This window comes from Neomonachus schauinslandi, chromosome 11 (assembly GCF_002201575.2).
Source record: "Neomonachus schauinslandi chromosome 11, ASM220157v2, whole genome shotgun sequence".
Lineage (NCBI taxonomy): Eukaryota > Metazoa > Chordata > Mammalia > Carnivora > Phocidae > Neomonachus > Neomonachus schauinslandi.
Genome location: NC_058413.1, coordinates 25695672 through 25716892, shown reverse-complemented (window position 1 = coordinate 25716892; position 21221 = coordinate 25695672). Strand labels below are relative to the sequence as shown.

The window sequence follows — 21221 nt, the reverse complement described above, 5'->3', positions numbered from 1 at the left end:
GATGACTATCAAACCAGCACATTGGGCCCCTGGTCCCTCCTGAAGCTGTCCGGTGGGGCAGAACCACAGACCGGACTGCTCTAGGCTTGGGCGCTGGGCTGTTCGGTAGGAACGCCTCTCTTCCCAGCATCAAGGCAAGCAGAGTTGGAAGGGCTGCCCGCCCTCTGCTCTCCTTGCTCTCGGTAGGGTCCGGGCACTGAGTGAGGCAGGCTGGCATGAGGGAAAAGAAGAACCAGCCAATCACAGCAAGCACCAAGCCAGAGGACGGGGCCAGAACCCTCCAGGCCAAACTGAGCCCTCTCCTTATCTCGGCCCATGTGGCCCTGGCTTCCCCGCAGCTTCGTCCTGCCCCCCCCCCCCAAATTCCTTCTTCTTTACCACACTGCTCCTGTCTTGGCTGGGGACCCTGTTCTCCCCTGCCTCACGGTCTCTGCATGCTGTTCCCTCTGCCCAGTACAAGTGGTCATGTTAATCATCGTAGTAGCTCATATGTGGCATTTACTGTGTCCCAGGTCCTGTTCTAGAATGTTAGGAATGTGAGCTCATTTAGACCTCGCACCTTACAAGTGATCATAAGGACTATGTGTTGGCGTTCTATAGAACCGAGCTTTGGAGGAACCTACTGGCTGAAGGCTCTAAAATCACTAAGTGGTAAGCCCGATCTGAAAGGCACATGTTTGAATACAGTCCCCTCCTCAGACAGGGCTCTGGCAGGCTAGGAAGTCATGACGCCGGACACCTCCAGGCTCTGTCTCCCATCAGACTCTGGCTCGGCTCCCACGCTCCTCCTGGCTGAGCGTCCTGGGCCTCGGCAGCCCCCAAGCCTTCTGAGTGTGCTTCCCGCCACCAAGGGGCGCCGGGCGGGGCCGGGGAGACACCGGGGCTCCAGCAAACACACTGGTCTGTGGACAGGTGGCCTGCTGTCATTCCTAGGATTCCCAGATAGTCTCCGCTGCTGGTGCCATCAGATCAGATGCACCTGGGAATGCCACCTGCTGAGCCCGGGCCCTCCAGCACCCGAGGTTCTGAAGCAGAAAATTGGTTCGTGTCCTGTGCGCCTCAGCCCTCTCTGCACCGCAAACTATCTGTCTCCCTCGCGGGCTCTGCTTGAAGACGCTTTCCTCCAGCAATGTGCTGGCGAGCTGGCAGACCTCCTGCCGCTCCTGGGTGTCCATGCTGCCTGCCTCCCCCCTTCCCAGACGCCTCGTCCCCAGGAGGATGATGGCCAAGGAGGTATCTTCCACCCAGGACGCTCTTTCGGCTAGCTCATCCCTCCGCCTCCAGGCACGACTAGCAAGGACCACGCTTAGCCAGATGGCTGTCCATTCTCCTCCAGACCTCGGGGGAAGGAGGCTCCCCCATCTCCATGGGCAACCCTGGATCTCTGACAGCAAGTTCTTTCACTTTTCAGGCTTGGTCTCAGGTGATGACATGCCCTGCAGGGCAGCAGCTGTGACTAATCCTGTGTTTGAGACCCTGCCTCGTGCCTCGCCTGAGCCTGTGATGCAGAGCTGCCGGGCAGGAAAGGCGCTCTGGGAGGGCGCAGGGAGGTTCCATCTGTGAGGCTCTCCCAGGGTGGCAAGGGACGGGTACTGGGAATGCACAGGCAGGTGGGGCTGGAATGGCCCCGGGAGACCCCCCCGGGGAGCCTTGAGAGCTTGAGGACCAGGGCTCAGCAGCCGGGTGGGGCAGCTGCAGCTGGGCACGGTGAAGGGCAAGGGCTTTGAGGTCGGAGAGACCTGGTTCAAATCCCTGCCCAGCCACTTAGCAGCTGGGTGGCCCCTCCGGCCTCGTGCCTTCATTTGTAAAATGGAGGTCATTCTAGCACCTACCTTGCTGATCTGTGGGGCACAAAAGAAACACAGGTAGGTAGAAAGGCCCTCTAGAAGAGCTGGCTACCTTATATGTGTACCGCACTTCGTCCTCCCTGCTTTACAGGTGAGGCGCCTGGAGCGTGGAGGGGCCTGTGCGGGAGGCTGGACCAGGGCCGAGGCCTCAGGGCCAAAGCCCGGGCTCCTTTCCCTAGCCCTGCTGGCTCACTGTTACGGCGCACACCAGTATGCTAGAGGGCCCGACTGTCCCTTGCAAAGCCACCCCGCCTGCCTACCCTGGACTCCTACTGTTTCGGCAGCTCCTTCCTCCCACCACCTCCCCTCCCACACCCAGAGCAGGAGGCTCTGGGGAGACGGCGCCTCCTGGGGAGATACTAAAGCCCGACTGAGCCGTGCAGATGCAGCACGTGACTTAGCAGGGAAGGCCGTGAGGAGCCTCACACAGAGAGAGGAACGCATGTCCCACCCTTTATCAGCATGGATGGGGTCACACGGCCTCCCGTGGGAAAGAAGAAGGGCCATTTCCTCCAAGCAGAAATCTCTGAGCACAGACCTGGGTGGCATCATCAATGCTACCATGTGGTCAAACCCACGCCACCAAACTGAGCTCCTTAGCCTCTGTGAGCAAGGCAGTGGGAAGAGATCACTAAATCCCCACAGACCCAGAACTCCCCAAGCCATCCACTCCCTGAACAGAGGCCCGTGGGACCCCATTCCGCCATCACACCGGCGATCAGAGGCTCTGGATTCTGGCTGCGTGCACTTGGCCCCCACACTCCTCACATGGGACAGAGGGAGGAACTCCAAGAGTCAATGAAGTGGGGGTATAGGGGGCAGAAAGAGACAGACAGCCATCCCCAGACTCACAAAAGCAAAGCTCTGTCGCCCTGGAGCCAAGTCCGGCTATCTGTGTGTACAGACAGGAGGTTTCCCCAGAGCTCTGGTGAGGATACCAGAGTGGCGATGCCTTGAGGAGATGTGGGGCTTCGCCTGCCGTGGAATGTGAGCTCGGTGGCCCCCAGGAAGGGCCAGCCAGGCTCCCCAGGGCCTGCCCCATCTGATGGAGTCCAAGCATGGCAGGATCCCCTTCAGTAGCCAGGAGCTGGGCCACCACACGGCTGTCAGGCTGTCTGCCAGCCTGAGTATTTTTAGGGTGTCCTTTTTGTGCCCAAATCTGAAATGTCTGGATACTTTTTTCCTAATGGTGGTTTCAATTCCTCATGTATCTAATATTCATTCGAAATGATTCATGGAAAAATGCCTTAGCTACCAATTTTTTTGTGCCACAGACAGCGTGGATGTTAAATAATGAGATATCTACACACACACACGCGCACGTGCTGAAGCTCAGCTACTACGATCACGTCCAGACAACAACCCAGGTCATACAGAAACCCCGCTGCTGTGTTGTAGAGCACTGGGAGCCGGGAATTCTCCCAGGAGGAAGGCCAGAGGGCAGACACCGAGACAGCCAAGGGGTTCCGGGCATGACGGCTACAGAGGAGCACCTCCCTGGCCTGCCCTGCGGCCAACGGCCATGGTCACAGCCAGAGGGCCAAGCGGCCCAGGCCAGGGCAGTGGGCCCAAAGAAGGCTCCTCATCTTCTCCCAGACACCTTTGCTTAGGTGATCGGGCCCCGCCTAGCACCCTTGGGACCTCACCAAACAACCAGCGAGTCCCCTCGCCCACCCTTCACAGGTTTTCCTTGCCCTTTCTCCCACCCAGCCAACTCTGGAAACCACAGCAATTTCTCCACAAAGCAGAAACAGCTGCGGCTTAGGGGCTCTGCTCTGGTTCCACCTTCCTGCTGGGCGCTTCCTTCAGGAAGCCTGGAGCCTCCCCCTGCTGCCTTCTTGCTCGGGGTCAGGCCCAGAGTGACTTACCTGGGCCCTGCATCCGATGTCCATCTCCAAGATGATCTAATAATGACACTGGTTATCATCAAGCAGCGGCAGCCTTTACTGGGAACCTACTACGTGTGTGTCCCTGGGCCACGGCTGCTTTAGGTCTCCTGTCTCACAGTCTTGCACGTGTACTGGTTGTGAACAGAGCCTCTGTGGCCTAGGCAAGTTATCAAATCTCTCTCTGCCTCCACTCCCTTATCTGTCAAATGGGGCTATGAAGCACACGCATTTCCTGTGGGTACACATGCCAAGTGCTCAGCATGGTGCCTAGCGCCTCGTAAGCGCTCAGGAAATGTTGACCCTCGCGATTCAGTCCTTACAACTGCTTCATTACCACCTCCCTGTTTATAGCAGAGGAGGTGGAGGCTCAGGGAGGTCTGAAACCTTGCACAAAGTTCTCAAGGTCCATGAACGCTGTTTGTGCCCAGACCCCTTGACTCCTGGGCCACGGCATTCCCAGCCTGCAACGTTTGCCATGTGTCCACAGGATTTCCCATATTTTCACGATGGCCGTTTTGAATGAGCTGCGGTGCACCGCACCTTTGTTTTCTGTGACCGTGGGGGCAACAGAGAAGCGGGCCTGGCCGGGGAGCAGGTGTGAGGACCGCAAAGTTGATGAGACCCAGTGCCTCTCCAAGGTGGCAGGCCAGCTGGGGTGGGGGCCTGGGAAAGCAGTAGCCTTCGCTCTTCGAGGCTGTAGGCCTTCTTCCTCCACCATGTGGCACAGAGCCCCTCAGGCTCGTTCCCTCTCCGGGGCCTGCGGAGCGCTGGAATGCGTGCCGATGGTGCTTTCTAAACCAAGGGCGCGTCTTCCTTACTTCCAGGACCTTTAAGCATGCAACTCTTGAGCCCCTGGACAGACCCTGCTGGATGGCCATGTTAGCCACGAGGCGAGGCTCATGCTAGCATATATGATGTTCTGGGCAAATTATTAAAAAGCATCCTCTCTAGGGAGAAAAATTTTAAAAGGCAGCAGCCCTCTGAGTAAGACCAACTAGAAAAGGTACCTGGTCTTTAGGCTGACATGACCCTGTGTTTGTCTCCCACTCGTGCCCCTCACTGGGTCCCCTTGTGCAGTGCAAAACCTTCACATCTGTTCTTAGCAGCCCTGCTCCCAGCCGGGGAAGGGTTAGGATCCTGTAGAGAGAGCAGCAGGCCTGGGTCCTGGGGCTCTTCAACCACTAACCTGCCAGAGCCACAATGCTCACGTCCGTAACCTGAGTGGACGGGGCAGGGCAGAGCAGGCCTTAGATCCCCACCGACAATGGGAATGGTGGCATGGCCACGATCACAGGAGGTGACGGCTACCATCGACGGAGGGCCCGCTCCCACCCAGACGCTGTCCTGAGCGTTTTTCCCCAGGGCCCTCACTTGCTCAGTTCTCACTAGCACCTTTCCCGGCAGCTGTGACTACCTGCTTTTATCAAAGGGGCGACTGAATGTCAGCGAGCCCAGGAAGTGACTGTTAGAGCTGGAGCGCCCGAGACAGAAGCCAAAATCCATTCTGAGCCTCGACGACCCCAGGCCACCCCTGCCCAGGGTGAACAGCATGACCGCATGCCAGGGCCAGGCCACCCGCTGAGCAGCCCCAGGGAGACCCCTACCGTTCGTTGTTCAGCGCCATCCTTGGGGGGTCCAGGTTGGGGTTCTCCATGGACTCCATCTGTGGACAGCGCAGGAAGTAGTAGAGCGTGTGGAGGGCATCGGGGGACCAGGTGATGGGCTGGGGCGCCTGGCGGGCCTGGCGGGCAGGGCTGGAGCCCGGGCAGAGCGGGCGGCGCCCCTGCATGTGGTGCATGGCGCGGGACACCAGGTCACCTGCGGGGAGGGCGGAAGAGAAAAGAAGTCTGAGTTCACCAGCCCCATCCTTCCAAGGCTCCTGTGGCTCCCCTGGCCGTGGCGCGGAATTACCGTTTCCCCCGGAGCCAGCAGGCAGAGGTGGAGACTGTCACCTGAGACACACACCAGCAATTTCGTCTTCCTTTCCCTGCCAGGCTCGCCCTAACAGCCGCGCTACAGACTTGGCAGGGCCGGTCTCCTTCAGAACTTATGCTAATGTGGCTTCTCTTTCAACACGCCCACTCCCTCCACCACCCCGTGGGCCTTTCCCCAGCCCTTTGACCCAGGGAGCCCCGGCCTCTGACACGCAGCGCCAGGCTGCGCGGTGGCCCTTCCCTGGGCCATCCTGCCCAAAGCCCAGGCGCCTCCACAGGGCAGGTCCCTCCATCTCCAACACATCGGGTTAGATGACCGTGGTCACTGGCCCTGAGTGCTCAGTGTGTGCCGAGTGTTCGGTTTCCAGAAATGGGCTCTCATTTGATCCTTTTAACACTGGAGCCCAGTATTATCCCCATTTTACAGGTGAAGAAATTGAGGCTTATCTGGTAAACAAACACTTAACTGACCCCCTACGTTTCCCCAGTCACAGGGAGGCCAAGGTGCACAGAGCTTAACCAGCCAAGGTCCTGTGGCTAGTAAATGGTAGGGTCTAGATTTGAATGCAGGCATGCACTGAACTGTGACCCAGGCCTGACCCACTGAAGTCTGTGGGGTCCTCAGGTCCCCATATCCTGCACAGTGTTACTGCCCAAGTCAAGTCTTTTCAATATCCCACTGGCCTGGGACAGGAAATGTCCCATCATTGTGTGAGGCCACAATGCTGAGACAGGATGGGCCACAGAGCCCCAGGCATCTGTGGGCTCCTCTGTTCTGGGAAGAGTGGCACCCTTCCATTCTCCTCAGGCCTGAGAACTGAGGGGGGCCTTGCCTGGGGCCAGCTCCCCCCCGCCCCCTCGCCACGGCAGTTCCTTAGAGATAGCCCCTTCCAGAGAAAGCCTCTGGACAAGGCTGGCCCTAAGGTGAAAGAAAAGAGCTGGTTTTAATCTGGTGAAGGGCATTCAGTGAGTGGCAGAACCAGGTCATTTATTCAATTGACCTTCATGATACAGCCTCCGTGAGTCTGGTTCTCCGCTCCCCTGCATCCCTAGCACCCTGCCCGGGGTCTCCTGCATGATAGGCACCCCCCCCCCAACATTTACAGAATCATGAAATAGCCTTACACAACCATTTCATTTTAAAATACAGCTTCTGGTGGGGCTTGACTTGAGCCCATTAGCGGCCAAGTTCTCCTAGGACAGCCTCAGCGACGGTGTCTGGCTTCCGAGCAGGGAAAATGACATCCCTGGAGTTGGAGATCTCCACTAGGAAAGCGACCTCCATGCCCTGCTCCCCTTCGTCTCTCCACACCTGACTCTGCTCGTCCCTGTGACTGTAGCTCAGCTGCCTGGGTACCTCATGACTTACGGACACCTGGCTCCCATCCCCAAGACTGATTTAATTGGTCTGGGCATCCTCTTTTGTAGAAGTGCCCTTGGTGAATCTCATGTGCAGTGAGGTTACGCAATCACCAGGTTAATGGACGAGAGCCCAGATTCCAGAGTCAGCCACGCCTGGCTTCCAATCAGGGCTCTGCTCTTTCCAACCATAAGCCTTACAGAAGTTTCTCATCAGAGCCTCCATCTCCTCATCTGTAAAATGGAATCTATCTAACCTCAAAATTGTGAGGATTCAAGTAAATAAGTGTAAAACACACAACATCAAGCGTGGCAGAGTACTTGGTAAAGATGAAATAGAACACCATTATCATTAATGCCCTATTACTATTATTCCTCTATCCTCTAGGCCACCTTCCACGCTGCTCTTCCTTCCAGGATTCTTTTCCAGGCAGTCAAGCCTTGACCCACATTTCCCAGGATGCGAGGAGTCTGAGCCCTGAGATGCCGGGTCCCAGCCCTGCCCTCGGGCTCCTGGGTGGCAGAAACGGGCATCGACAACCCCCAGACCAAGCCGCCTCACGCCAGCTAGTTGTAGAGCTAAGTTAGCTGCAATCAGCTGAAACCTGGCTTCCATTTCTCCAGGTCAAAATGTCGTAACTTTCGGCAGCATCACAGGACCACAAGGAGGAGAAGTCAGAGAGTCCCTGATAGCATCAAAGAGAGACCTTGTGGAAACACTTCAAAGGCTTGACAAGGGAGAAGCCATTATCATTAATTATGTTTATGATTGTTTTATTGTTATTGGTGTAGAACCCTCTGGCAGCACTTACCAGCTAGAATCAAGGAAGAAATAGAAGCGACTCTTAAGCATTCCCTAAAAGGAAGCGAGTACAAAGAGAGGCCTTCCAAAGATTTGGGGTCGGGGTGGGGGGGGGGGGGGGGACCACAAAGGCAGCAGAATGGCCACTGGAGATGCAGGTCCCTGGCTGCTCCACTCCAGGCCCAGCTGCATGCCATCAGTCTCTCAGAGACCAAGAAGCAGATGCCTGCAAACAACTCTGATCACGCATCCAAAAACACCGCTCGGCAGTCCTCCTTTAGGGCCAAAGCCAACCGCTCGCCTTGGGTATTCTCCCCAGGGGGGGGATCTTCCTCCCTGCCACCTCATATTTTCTAGGCTCAAGAGATGGGAAAAATAGACTAGATCTCATCTAATCTCCAAAACTTCCCCGTGAGGGAGGTATTTCCATTTTACAAATGAGGAAACAGGCTCCGAGAAGTTAAATGATTTGTCCCGGCTGTACTAGTAAGTGAACCAGCCAGGACTCGACCTGGGGACCCCGAACCCCAGACGCATGCTCTGGGCCATGGCTCCATGAAAGTGTGGTGCACTGGGACAGGGGTTGCCAACTGTTTGTTACTGTTTGTGATTGGGTCAAAATAAGCTAATTTTAGAAACTGAGAGCGAGCTTTAAAAAAGTCTCACGGCAATTTGACAGAGTGATCTAATAATTTTTTAAAAACTGGCTTGGTTTCATGTTTCTCGACATGCGTTTTCTATTCTATTTTACAAAGATTTCAGTCTGCAACAGAGTCGGGGCATGGCATCCGGGCACGTCACCACAGTTGACTTGAGAAGTCATGGCCCAGACTGGCCTGCACTCTTGCTTTTGTGCAGGTGAGCGCTCAGAGCTGCTCCAGAAATGTCCTTGTACTTGAGAGTCAGCTGATCCCAAGCTCGATGAAACCTCAGTCTGAAGCCCAGAAATGCCCACAAGGCCCAGAAAAGCAAGCCCGCACTGCTGGCTGATCAGGAGAGCCTCGGTGAGAGGTGCTGCGGGCTCCTCATCTCTCCAGCGCTCATGATGAGCCATCAAATAAAAGCAGGCAAGATCTGCAAGGTAACTCTGTCTTCAAAATGAGGCCTACGCTATCTGGCTACCTTTAAAAAGAAATGCTTAGGTTTATCTTGTACTCCCTCCCATTTACCTTTCCGTGGGGAGAGAGGGACAGAGAAAAATACAAGTGCCTACATTCCCTGTGCAGCTGGGCCCGATACAAGAAACTTCCAAACCCACCTGGCAGGCTGGTCCTGGCTAGGTGCAGGGAGTAAATGCATGTTAAACCTGCGGTAAACTTTTAGGTACAAGGAGCTCAGTGCCAAGTATCACTAGCCTCATTAAGTTCTTTAGTCTCAGAGAGAAAATCTGCATTATCTGCCTCCACCTTCGTCTCCTCCCTCCTTCACTGTGCGTTAGCAAAAACCCCGGTTTCAGGGTGGGGAGGTGGGGCAACATGGTATATGATCCAGCCTGTTCAGTCATCTGTAAAAAGATGCGAAGGGGATGCTTCTTTCCTTTGCCCCAAGGAGCTGGGCCAGTGTGTGGGCCCATCTCAGGTGGGTTTTGGGAGGCAAACACTGGATAATACAGAACTCATTCCTTTACACACACACACACATACACACACACACACACGGCATCATGTGCTATTCTAATTGTGGGAATATGGTACAGCAGGGAATAAAACAGAGAAAGTCTATTCTCATGAAGCTGACATTCTAGTCAGGGGAAAGAAATGACAAACTATTTACAAGTAAATATACGATACATTTTAAGTAGTGACCAGTGCTTTGAATGAACTAAAGTTGTAAGGGGGTGGAGACTGAGGAATGAGAATGGGGTGCTCATCTATACAGCGGATGCTCAGGGAAGGCCTGTCTCATAAGGTATCATTTGGGCAGAGACTTGAAGAAAATGAAATGAAGCACCAACATAGTCGGGTATCTGGGGGAAATGGTCACGGGCAGAGGGAAGAGCCAGTGCAAAGACCCTGGGGAGGGAGGATCTTGGCCAGGAGGCCAGGGTGGCAGGAGCACGGTCCACAAGAGAAGAGTAGTAGGTGATGAAGCCAGATCATATATTGGATTTTGGGCTATGGGGAGGATTTTAGATTTCACTGAGTGAGCTGGGAAGCCATGGAGGATGGAGGGGATATTGAGCAGATGAGTGACACAATCCAATTTGTGTTTGACATGGCCCTAGTTTGGGCTGAGTTGATAGGAGTGGAGATGGCAAAAGGGGCAAACTAAAACTTGGGATATTTTTAGAAGGTAGAACCAATAGGGGCTGAATGATAAGGGCAGAATGATGACAAGCCCTTCCCTTGAGGGAAGTTTCTGAATGGTTCTCCCTTTGCCTGGCTGTGGATTATCATGGGCACAGAGGCGGCCATGGTAAAAGGCAAAGGATCAGACTCCAATCCTGATGTTGGCTGCTTGAGATGCTGGTGGCCGGGCTGCTAGCCACGTCTAGGAAGCCCATAGCCCCGAGCAAGTAGAAGGGTGACCACTTAAGCCAGACATATCTGAGCCCACTTCCTACAGGGTCCTGGGGCAGCCATGCACCAGCCCTGACTTCTGTGACGCCCCCAGGAGACAGAGCTGGAAGTCCTGCCTTCTCTCCCAGCCCTAGGAGGCATCTGCTCTGTGACCTTGAACCAGGCACTTTCTTTCCTGCTCTGGGAAGGAGGAGGATGGAGGGAGGGAGAAAGCAGTGTCCTGAAGAAACAAAAGGGTTGCCATTCACCATTCAGAAAGCTCAAGGAAATCACGAATGCGAAGGGCTAGAGCAGAGTGAAACTGCACCTGTTTCCACGCCATGCACCTCGACCCGTGTGTCCCCGCCCGCCACAGGGCAGTCTCATGCGGCCGCAAAGGAGAACAGAGGAGGAGTGTGCAGGCTCATTTCTTAAACAACTGGGACAATGAGAGAGAGACAGAGATCAGGAGATGCATGAGCTTTCTTGCCTAACACACTCTTTTGAAGCAGTTGCCGAACAGTAATGCCCTAGCCTAAGGGGTTTCTAACTGTGTTCCGCAGGACCCTGGGATGCCAGGAGAAGCCCAGGGTCACTGCAGGGCTGAGGCCACCCCAGCACACCAACTTCACTCTGCTTGTATCTTCCATTTTCTACACTGAGATTTCCGGGGGCACTTTAAGAAAGAACAGCAGTTGTAAATGCAGAGCACTGTGGGCCAGGCAGGTGAAATGAATGAACGAATCGGGCCAGCTATAAAACACTGAGCTATATGACAATGTAGGGGACACATGCTGCCCACTTTGCTGCTACTTAGCTCCCCCTGATTGCTGCACTGCAGGAAGGGGGTGTGGAGGCACTAAGTCATCTGATTTTTCAAGAGAAACCAGAGATCCAGATTTGCGTATGATTCAGCCCACGTGCCAACCAAACCATACATGCTTGTGGGCCACCAGTTTGCCATCTCTGGCCTAGAAGTATCTGGCTTTCAGAGACAGTTTGGAGGAGGAGGAGGCCGGAATCTAGAAGGCAAACTCTTACCCGACCTCCCCCTTAGAGCCAGCTAGACTGGGATGCACCACACTTACTCAGCTCTGAAATACTTCCCACACAGGTGGCCAGGAGGGACTGCTCCAGGGTCCGGAGCTCCAGCTGAGCATAGGCATCGGCTCGCTCGTCGTGGCCCAGGGACCCACCGTTGTAAGGACTGAAGTACGCGGGGAGGGAGAGGACACCTGTGGGGAAACAGGTAGACAGGTAAGTTCAGGAAGGAAGCAAAGGTCCACAGGCCCAGCCCTGCAGCTTCTGGTAGAGAGGGGGGGTGGGGGCGGTAGTCAGTGGGCAAATGTCAAAGCAGCACTTGAGGCCATCTGAGTTCTACAGAAGCCAGAATGAGGAGCAGCCCACTTGTAGACGTGGTTTCTTGGAGCTGCAGAAGGAACTGGCCTACCTGAGCTTCTGGGCCATATAAGAATTCATTCATTCCTTCACTGCTTCATTCACTGACTATCGAGAGTGTCTCCCTTGGCCCAGGCCTTGTGTGACACTCAGGACGCTGGGATGACAAAGAGACCTGGCTTTGCCTTCACGGACCTCAGGGGATGTGAACGCCCACTGTGCCCACCTGAAGGGTGGAACCAACCCCCTCCGAATCCTCCCACTGCCTCATGCTGTCCCTGTCCCCTCTTCCTGCCAAGAAAGGGACGAGGACAAACCACAGAGAAAGGGGATGCATCCCAGCCACTGGCCAAGTCCAATTAGTGTTTTTCATTAGCACTTCAGGGCCAGAGGGACAGAGCTGTCAGAATCAATCCCGGAGGGTGACAGCCTGTAAATTTGTGTGGCTTCTTAGAAAGCACCAGAAAAGCAAAATGAGACCGGCTTAAAATTACATGTTGGTTCTTAAGAGCCCATGGCCACAGAGATTCCCAGACTTTGGTAACTGCCGTTTCTTCAGTCAATGCATTTTTGTCCCACACCCCCCTGAACTTTTTTTTTTTTTAAAGAAAAATACCCACAGGAATTTAATTGGTCACTTTTGGGAAGATCTCTTAAAATTCCTTGAGATAGCTGGAGAACCCCTGGGATGTGGCCAAATCCGTGTGAGAATTCCCTACCCTGCACACAGAAATGAAATGAGGATGGCGACAGCCAGAGGTGAAGCAGAACAGTCAAGACAGGGCCTTGGAGCCGGAACGTTTGGGTTCCTGATTCTGGCTCCATCACTTAACCAGCGGTGTGATCTCGGGCCAGTGACTTCCCTTCTCTGTGCCTTGGATTCCTTGCGCCGTAGCTAAGGGTAAGACAAGCCCCTGGTTCGTAGTGAGGCCGTGAGGACGAACTGAGCTGTGGATGTCCATACTTGCACCATGCATGCCTCCGAGGAAGGGCTCTGGGGCTGTTGCTGTTATTTCTGCTATGTGCTGGGAATGGAGGCTTAATTTACAACACGAATTTATTCTTTCTACAAGGTAGGCACTGCTGTCTCCAACTTAGATCTTGGGGGACTGACGTTCAGAGAGTTTGAATAACTTGTTCAACTTAGCGGCAGAGCTAGGAGCTGAGTCTGGATGTGGCAGGCTTTCAAATGGGTACACTTCTCCCCTCTTGGAAGCCCACATCCAAGGAGCACCCCACCAAGGCTCACCTATGGCCCTCTTATCCCTGCCCGGTTCACCCAAGAAGCCCCCCACTGCGTTCCACGGCGGGGGGAGGGGAGAGGCAAACACACACGGCAGTCTTCTTCCTGCCCAGACCCTGGCGGTGTTCTCCGATGGCTCTGCCGACAGTCCGCCCTGCCCTCCTCACCTGGCCTCCCCCTGACCCAGCCTGCCTGCCTCCTCCACGCTGCCTCACTGCCCCCCGAGTCCCCCGTCACCCCTCCTGCATGGCGGTGGCCCCTCCCATCACATCTGGTGCCCACATGGCACAGCAGGGCATCAAAGCACTTCCTCAGAGCACTGTTTCCAGTGGGAGAAGGAGGAGGGCATGATGGGGTTCCCCCTGCCTCCTAGCCCTATGCCCCAAAGCAGAAACTCTCCCTGACGGCTGAGTATGCAAACACATTAGGAACAGCTGGCTCTGAGAATTAAAACAAGTAAAACAAAAGAGAATTCGCTCCCCTCCAACACACACACACACACACACACACACACACACACACGCTCCAACCCATAGACACACACGCAAGCACGCTCCAACCCATACACACACACATGCACGCACGCATGCTCCAACCCACAGACACACACATGCATGCATGCTCCAACCTATAGACACACACGCATGCACACACGCTCCAACCCATAGACACACGCACGCACGCTCCAACCCATAGACACACACGCATGCACACACACTCCAACCCATAGACACACACACACACATGCTCCAACCCATAGACACACACGCACGCACGTTCTAACCCATAGACACACACACACACATGCACGCATGCTCCAACCCATAGACACACACGCATGCACGCACGCTCCAACCCATAGACAGCCCAAACATTTGGGAGAGTTTCCACACATCTACGGGTCCTGCGCCGGCTCTGCTCCCCTCCCTTCTTCATTATTAATCTACAGAAACAACGCTGGGGACATGTGGATCAAATTTACAGTGCTTAGGGCAAGGGAATGGGAAATTCAGCAGATTTGTCAAAGGGTTCCCAGAGAGAAAGATTACATCACTGGACCCAGTAACGGGAGCCGGCAGGTCCATTAATAACAGCTCCCACCTTCCTAGTCATCGCCCCCCCACTGGGGCTTTCACTCAATACTGTGGCAAAAGTAATTATGAACCTATTATTAATAATAATCATTGATGGCACCACAGCTTTTGCCTAGTACCTTTTGCTTTGAAGAGACATTCAGCATTGAGCAACGTGTTCTTCCAGTGCGAGAGGCAGGGTAATGGCCACGTCCGGCTTTCACTGAGGGCTTCCTGTGTGCCGGGCACACACCATTCCCTTTAATCCCCCAAGCTTCATGATGGACTCTGCACCCATCTCGCAGATGAGGAACCCGAGGCCCCCAGAAGACTAGCCTGAGGTTACTGAGGCGCAGACACTGAACTGGGGCTAGAATTTCAATCTCGCCACCTCGTCCTTTAACCAGCCCCAGGGGATTTGCGAGAAGAGGGCTTCCATTGTGTGTGGGCCTGGGGTTCGACAGGAAGAAAGAGAAACTAAGACCCAGAAATGGGACTTTCCTTTTAATGGTTCCCCGGGCACCCCTTGCCAAGGATCCCCGGAGGCCTCCCGTGGAAGTCTGCAGATGGAGGCTGTCCCCTTATTCCCTCGGATCTTTCCAGAATGCAGCTCCACAACTTGCGCTCCACATCCGCCCCTACGAAAGCCTTTTTTATGTCAATCTGAAATTCATATAAGCCTGCTCCTCACAGCTCTCAGTGGAGAAGGAATATCTTTATGTCCTCTCAACACTTCAGCGTCTTCTTTGCCCCACACACTCCCAGCTTTATGATAGGGGCTGCCCAGCACAAGGCCATTCTGGAAAAAGGGATTTAACACACACACACACACAGGCACACACACAACCAAAAGAAAAGAAAAAAAGAAAGAGCATCTCTTTTTTTCCTCCCATTTTTGTAAAATCCTTAGGAAAAATTATTTACTTCAGTCCCAATCAAAAAGCAAGCATGGTGGACTGTGTCCCTTGATGAGTTAATAAGGACATCCCTGATCAATCCCTGTGAACTCTGTGAAAGTGACAGAGAAAACCCTAATGCATCACTCCATCATTCCCGCGACGTGATCTACGGAGTCGGAAGCAGTGATCCTTTACCTCCCTCTTCTGTAATATGAGCAACTCTGTTCAACGTTCCCTTCGAATGTGCTCTAGCTGCATGTGAAGCTCTGCATTTCTCAATCTATACACAGAACCGTCACCTTCCCTCACTCAATTTTGCTCAATCTGGTTGCCCAACTCCCGAATCTCGGAACTCATTATCTCATTCCCCAAAGCCGTGGCTGTCTCCTCCCCCGTCCCCTCCTGAGCATAGCGCCACATCCGCCCAGTTGCACAAGGGCAGCCTGTGAGTCACCCTTATCAAGCCTCCCTCTCGTCCTCCACCTCCCTGATCAATGGACCAACCGCAAGCCTCACTGCTTGGACCACTTGGGCGTCTCAGAACTCCGCCCCTGCCATGACCCCAGTCCAACCACTCTCTTCCCTCACCAGATACTCACCTGTCTCCTCCCACCAATCTTGTCCCAACCTTGCCGTCCCTTACTCTGATCAGTACTCTTACTTTGGCTTGGTACTCTTCAGTGACTCCCCACCTCCCCACAAAGGAAAATAACCTTTCCACAGGTAACAACGGATCATTTTCTTTCTCTGAAACTTAGGGACGAAAACAGTTCTACCAGTGCATGGGGGAAATCCCCAGCACCTCCCAGGAAATCAGCAAGAGTCAAGAAGCCTACGCATATCTGATCCCTGTGGCTCCAAGCTGTTTTGTGAGTTTGGTCCCTTGGCTCTGCGCCAGCCCTGGGTTTGGAAAAGCAACCCGCTTCCTGCCTAAGAGATTCTCCGCCAGTGCCCAGAGAGGGCGCCACTGAGCTAGGTGGGAAAGCCTCTGAGCCAGGCCTGGGAACCCCGCCTTCTTGCCCTCCCTTGCCAACCAGGAATCAGACTGGGTTTCAGTTCTCCCGGGTGTGAGCTCCTCCAAGCAAGCAGCAAAAGAGAAGCAATGGACTGCACGCCGGGTTGACAAACTAGACTTTCAGTGCGAAGGCTTTTCAGAAGCAGGGCTCAGTCGAAAGGCCAAATCCATGGGGATTTCGTTCTCGTCTCTGTGAAACACTGGGGTAGAGTCGTGGCTTCTAGAATCTTCTCCAGCACCGGGACCCTACGCTCCGACGGGCCTGTCTATGTACTCTAGCACTGATGTGCAGCGCTCAAAACTTTCTCCTTGCTTTCATTCCACTAATGTCCTAAGTGTGAACAGCAGGAACAAACAGACCCTGTTATTACGATTTCCTATGATTTGATTTCCCCCACAGCTATCATACCTCCTACCCAATACACACACACACGCACAATTTTAAATGTAAAGAAGATGTCCTTTTTTGGTGAAAACTGGCTACATGTATGGTTCAGCTTTTCTGACCAGTCATCAAAAAACCATCAAGACTGTAATATAACTGTTCTCACCCCCCCCCCCGCCCCAATTCAAGAAGCTATTACCAGCGCTCTCCCCAGACTTGTAAATGTTCTTTTCAGGGCACTGTGACTACAGTGGGCCCAGATCCCCGTGCGAGCCTGCGTCCCCCACCCCTGCCCGCGACACTCCCCACCGGACCCACCAGCAACCGGCTCAGGGAAGCTCATTTGTGAAGATGGCAAAGGCCACCGCTGGTCTCCTGTTTCTTTAAAATGAAAACCGGGATGCTGAGGATTACTCTTTTATTGCCCTTGTGAGGAAACTTGGCAGGGTGTATTGTGCTGGTTTTCTTAGGAGCTGGAAGCTTGGGTGGGGTTCAATCCATAAGCTTCTGAAAATAAAAATTATATTGCCCTACTGAGCGGTTTCCAAATAGCCCACATAATCCAACACTTTTTACTTTTTAAAAAGTGTTTCCATTCTCTGATCTGGAATTTTATATATAGCATGTTTAATGCCCAGCGTTGGATATTAGTCATACTGAAACAAAGTGCTGAAAAGTTAAAGCATGGCTAGTTTTCAGAGAGACGCAAATGGAGAACAAGGACAGTCAATTCTAGAAAAACTTCACTGAGTGGTATTTCTCCTGACATTCTGAGGCCAGAAAAGGTTGGGGGTGGTTGTTGAGGCAAGGTGGGGGGGAGGGGAAGGAAATAAGAAGGAAAAACCTGGAGAACTGTCCATCATTCATGTAAAACTGATTCATCAAGAATAATCGAAAGCTCATCTAACTCTTGGCCAGAACCCCTCTGAAGATGAGACGACTACGCTATGAGGCTCAGAGTTCAAGCGGGAGAAGATGAGAGCCAGGGGGAGATTGGAGTGTGGTCTGAGTTTGGGAAGCAGGTTTTAACCATGGGTTAATGATGAATGGAGGGGCGCCTGGGTGGCTCAGTCGGTTAAGCATCTGACTCTTGATTTCAGCTCAGGTCATGATCTCAGGCTCATGAAATTGAGCCCCACATTAGGCTCTGTTCCCAGCACGGAGGCTGCTTAAGATTCTTTCTCTGCCTCTCCCCCCTCCAAAAAAATAATAATAATAATAATTAATAGAGATGGGCTACCACATAGTGAGTAGTACTCTAAGCCAGGAATGGGATGAACCCCAGCATTTGAACCCACACAAAGACCCCAGCAGGTAGCTACTAGTTCCATGTACCACTGAGAGACACTGAGGTTTAGATGGCCGGGTCACTTGGCTAAGGTCACAAAGCTAGAAAATGGCAGAGGTGGGATTCAGACCCAGCCTGTCCGACACTGGAATCCATATGGGTCACCACCACGGCACACCCTCCCTCCCACGTGGGGCTCTCGTCATTCAAGCTCAGGGAGAGACACTTGCTTCTGCATGCACCATTCCCATTAGCAGTGTGCTTTCCCTTCTTCTTCAGGGTGAGGAAATTAAAAGCAAACAACGGTGGTCTGGTTCACACCTGACCCTGGCTAAGTCATCAGAACACCAATGGCTAAAGATGGTCATCCAGTTCAGTCAGGCCCAGGGGATGAGGAGCTCACTGTGAAACAGTAAAATAATAATGCACATTTATGACTGCCCAGGATGCTAGGGGCCAGAGAACCCAGGGCAAGATCAAAGCCGGCTCAAGTACAACACGTTCATTGCCAGCATCCCCAATTCTCTTTAAAAAGATGATTAAAAAGAATATGGTAAAAAGCAAACCTCACCATGAATTCTGGGCTGCAATTCACCTCCCTCTGGAGCCCGTGACCATCCTGGGCCTCCTGGCAGAGGACCTGCTTGGGGAGCTGGCCTCGGGGCTGCCTCCTCCCCCTCCAGCTGGCAGCATCACCTCCAACCCCAGGGCCGACTCACTCAATGCTCAGGGGGCCCCAAGGGGGGGCCACCATAGAACAACAACAGCCCACCCCAGAATCTCCACAAGGAATGCTGGCTCCCCGGCATTCTGGCTGCTTGTTTCATTAAGCCACAGATCAGTTCTGTCCTAGACCCGGAGGATGAATGTTAGGAGCCCATAAAAGAACAATCTAGTAGAGATCATGGATTGTTGCTTAATTTGGGGGTGGGGTGGGGAGTAAAAACCTAATAAAATGCAGTCTTTTCATTGCCATTTCCCCTCTTCGCAAGAGAGTAAAATAAAGCCAGAGTAACCAAGCAGATCAATTTCAGGAAATTAAACCTAAAGGTGAACTCTGGAAAAACCAGCAACAGTCACAACATCGGGCAGTATGGGGCAGAAAACTCACAGTGACCTACTGAGCTTTTTCCCCTGGAAAAACATCTCCATGGTGTTTAGAGTACTTTTTAAGAGATTCTGGGTGGCCTCTCTGCAAAGCATTGATGTAACACATCAAGAACTTGAGTGCAGGAAGCGTGAGCCTTGGAACTGCTGCCTCTTAAAAAAAGAAGCCACCACATGACCATGGGCCTTTGTCGAATGCTGTTCTTGACCCACACTGGGTGAGCACATGAATTCCTGTGAGCCCAGGCCAACAGAGCACCCCTTTTGTATAAAGGCAACACATTCAGCGTGCATGGGTGGTACACACAGTCATCACCCTAAAATATCAGCCCTTTCCCCCATCAATGCACACAGCCACCCGGGTAAGAGTGGTTCTCTCTATGCTAGGGTTTTAAAAAGGTTTTGCATTCCCATGCTTTCTAAACTTTATTTATTTTTTTACAATGCATATGATTTATTGGCATAGTAAAATGTGATTGCTATAAGGGAAATGGGGGACAGGGAGGGAGGGAGATCCTTAGAGAATGAGGAGGGTGACCAGTGCTTCTGCTGAGCAAAGGAATATCCATAACTTCAACTATGGCAGAAAATTAGTTATCAGAAATTAAATATTTATATAAGAAAACAAGCATATGTTAAAAAGAAAAATACTATAATCCAGTTACATATTAAGAGCCAGAATGGAGGTCATCTATCATAAGAGATAGTTTTTTTTTTTTTAAGACTTTAGGTATTTGAGAGAGAGAGAAGGAGTGCGCACGAGCAGGGAGAGGGGAAGAGGGAGAGGGAGAATAGACTCCCTGCCTGATGAGCAGGGAGCCCAACGCAGGGCTCGATTCTGGGACCCTGGGATCATGACCTGAGCTGAAGGCAGACACTTAACTGACTAAGCCACTCGTGAACCCCAAAGGCTAGTTACTTCCGCATGGGAGAATTTTGGATGAATTTTTTCTCCATTATTCTTCATACTTTTTTCTAATGATTAAATAATGACCACATGTATTTTAATAAAAACAAAACCATTATTACAACCATTGCGAGCTCATGGAGGCCAAAAAATAAAAAAGGTAAATAAAAGGAAAACCTCGTTGTTTTACAGAACTACTACTACCAAAAAAAAAAAAAAAAAAAAAAAGTAAGAAGAAAGGATATTCCTTTTGGAAGAAATCCAGGCAGAAACTGTTCTACATTGCTATAAGATTTTTCTGCATGCCTCATTCTAAGAATCTGCCCCTCTGAGAGCCAGCGCCTTCCCCTGGCCCGGTGGTGGTGACTCTGGGAGGCTCAGGGGCTGTGTCACCAGTCAGACTCCTTGGGCATCCTGATAACCGGCCCAGCTGTGTACTCGCTGCACGGCGTCTGTGTGATCATGATGCAGCCCTCACGGTGGCCTGGACCTCCAGCACCCGCCATGGCAGGTGCAGGGGGCAACGTGCTGGTCACTGAGGACAGGGACAGCCAGGAAAGTCTTCACACCACATGACCAGTATCACCAATTGAGAAAAGGAGCCTGGCACTGCCAGCACTGTTGTGGGGGTACTGGTGGGCATGGGGATGGGAGAGGACGCAAAGCTCGGGCCAGGACTGGTTCCGGAGCCACATCTCCTGCTAGGGAGCAGCGCTGCCGGGAGAAAAAAGAGGGGAGCAGAGAGTCTTTAAGTATCAGCCCAGAGGGGAGGAGAGGGATAAATAAGCCAAGCACCTAAAACACACACACCAGTCACCCCTTGGGGGTTAAAAAAGAGGCACATATCACAAGGTCCAGGGCAGATGGCCAAGGCATTTATTAACAGATCATGAATGCATTAGTCAGAAATTTACTGTGCTAGAGTTCTTCTAACAAATATAACCTGCTTCACTCGGCTTTGGGTCCCATTCCAAAGGGTTTTGACTATTAGACTCTCCAGATGATTTAATAGCATGAGTCAGAGAGAAGAGGGTTTAAAATCCAGCTCGGAATCTTATTAGCTGTGTGACCTTGGACCAGTTACTTAACATCTCTGAGCCTCAATGTGCTCATCTGTGTAAAAGGCTTAATAGCTCCTAGTTCACAGGATTGAGGATTAAAAGAGGTTAAGTGAGCAAAATGCCTGACACATAGTAAGTGTGTAGTAAATGGGAATATTCTTATAAATGGCTTCATTGGTTCCCAGGGCCAATGGCTTTGGAATAAAACCATCAGATACCATATTAAAGTACTTACCACATTAGGAAGAAGGGATGGACCCGAAGCCAATCTATCCCATTATTTTTCTGAAGACCACTGTGGTCTACACTGATAAAAAATCATGCTTTACTCATGAAAGATGGGTTATTTATTCTGCATTCGTTCACTCACTCATTTATACAACACCTATTTATCGATGACCTAATCATGTGCCAGAAGTAGCTACGCTCTGGGATAGAAAAGTGAACAGACAAGGTCCCTACCCTCTTGATGTTTGCGGTCTAGGGAAGGAGGACAGACAGTATACCAACCAAGTC

At 52.4% G+C, this 21221-nt stretch overlaps 1 protein-coding gene across 1 annotated transcript in view; it reads right to left on the bottom strand.

Moving 5' to 3' along the window:
- The window catches only part of ABTB2 (ankyrin repeat and BTB domain containing 2), a 167441-nt gene that overhangs the window by 32868 nt on the left and 113352 nt on the right, over window positions 1–21221 (bottom strand). Inside the window, exons 2-3 of the mRNA XM_021685353.1 lie at window positions 11418–11564; window positions 5341–5554 (exon numbers count right to left, since the gene is read on the bottom strand). Coding sequence (XP_021541028.1) covers window positions 5341–5554; window positions 11418–11564 — 361 coding nt within the window. The remainder of the gene's footprint in view (window positions 1–5340; window positions 5555–11417; window positions 11565–21221) is intronic.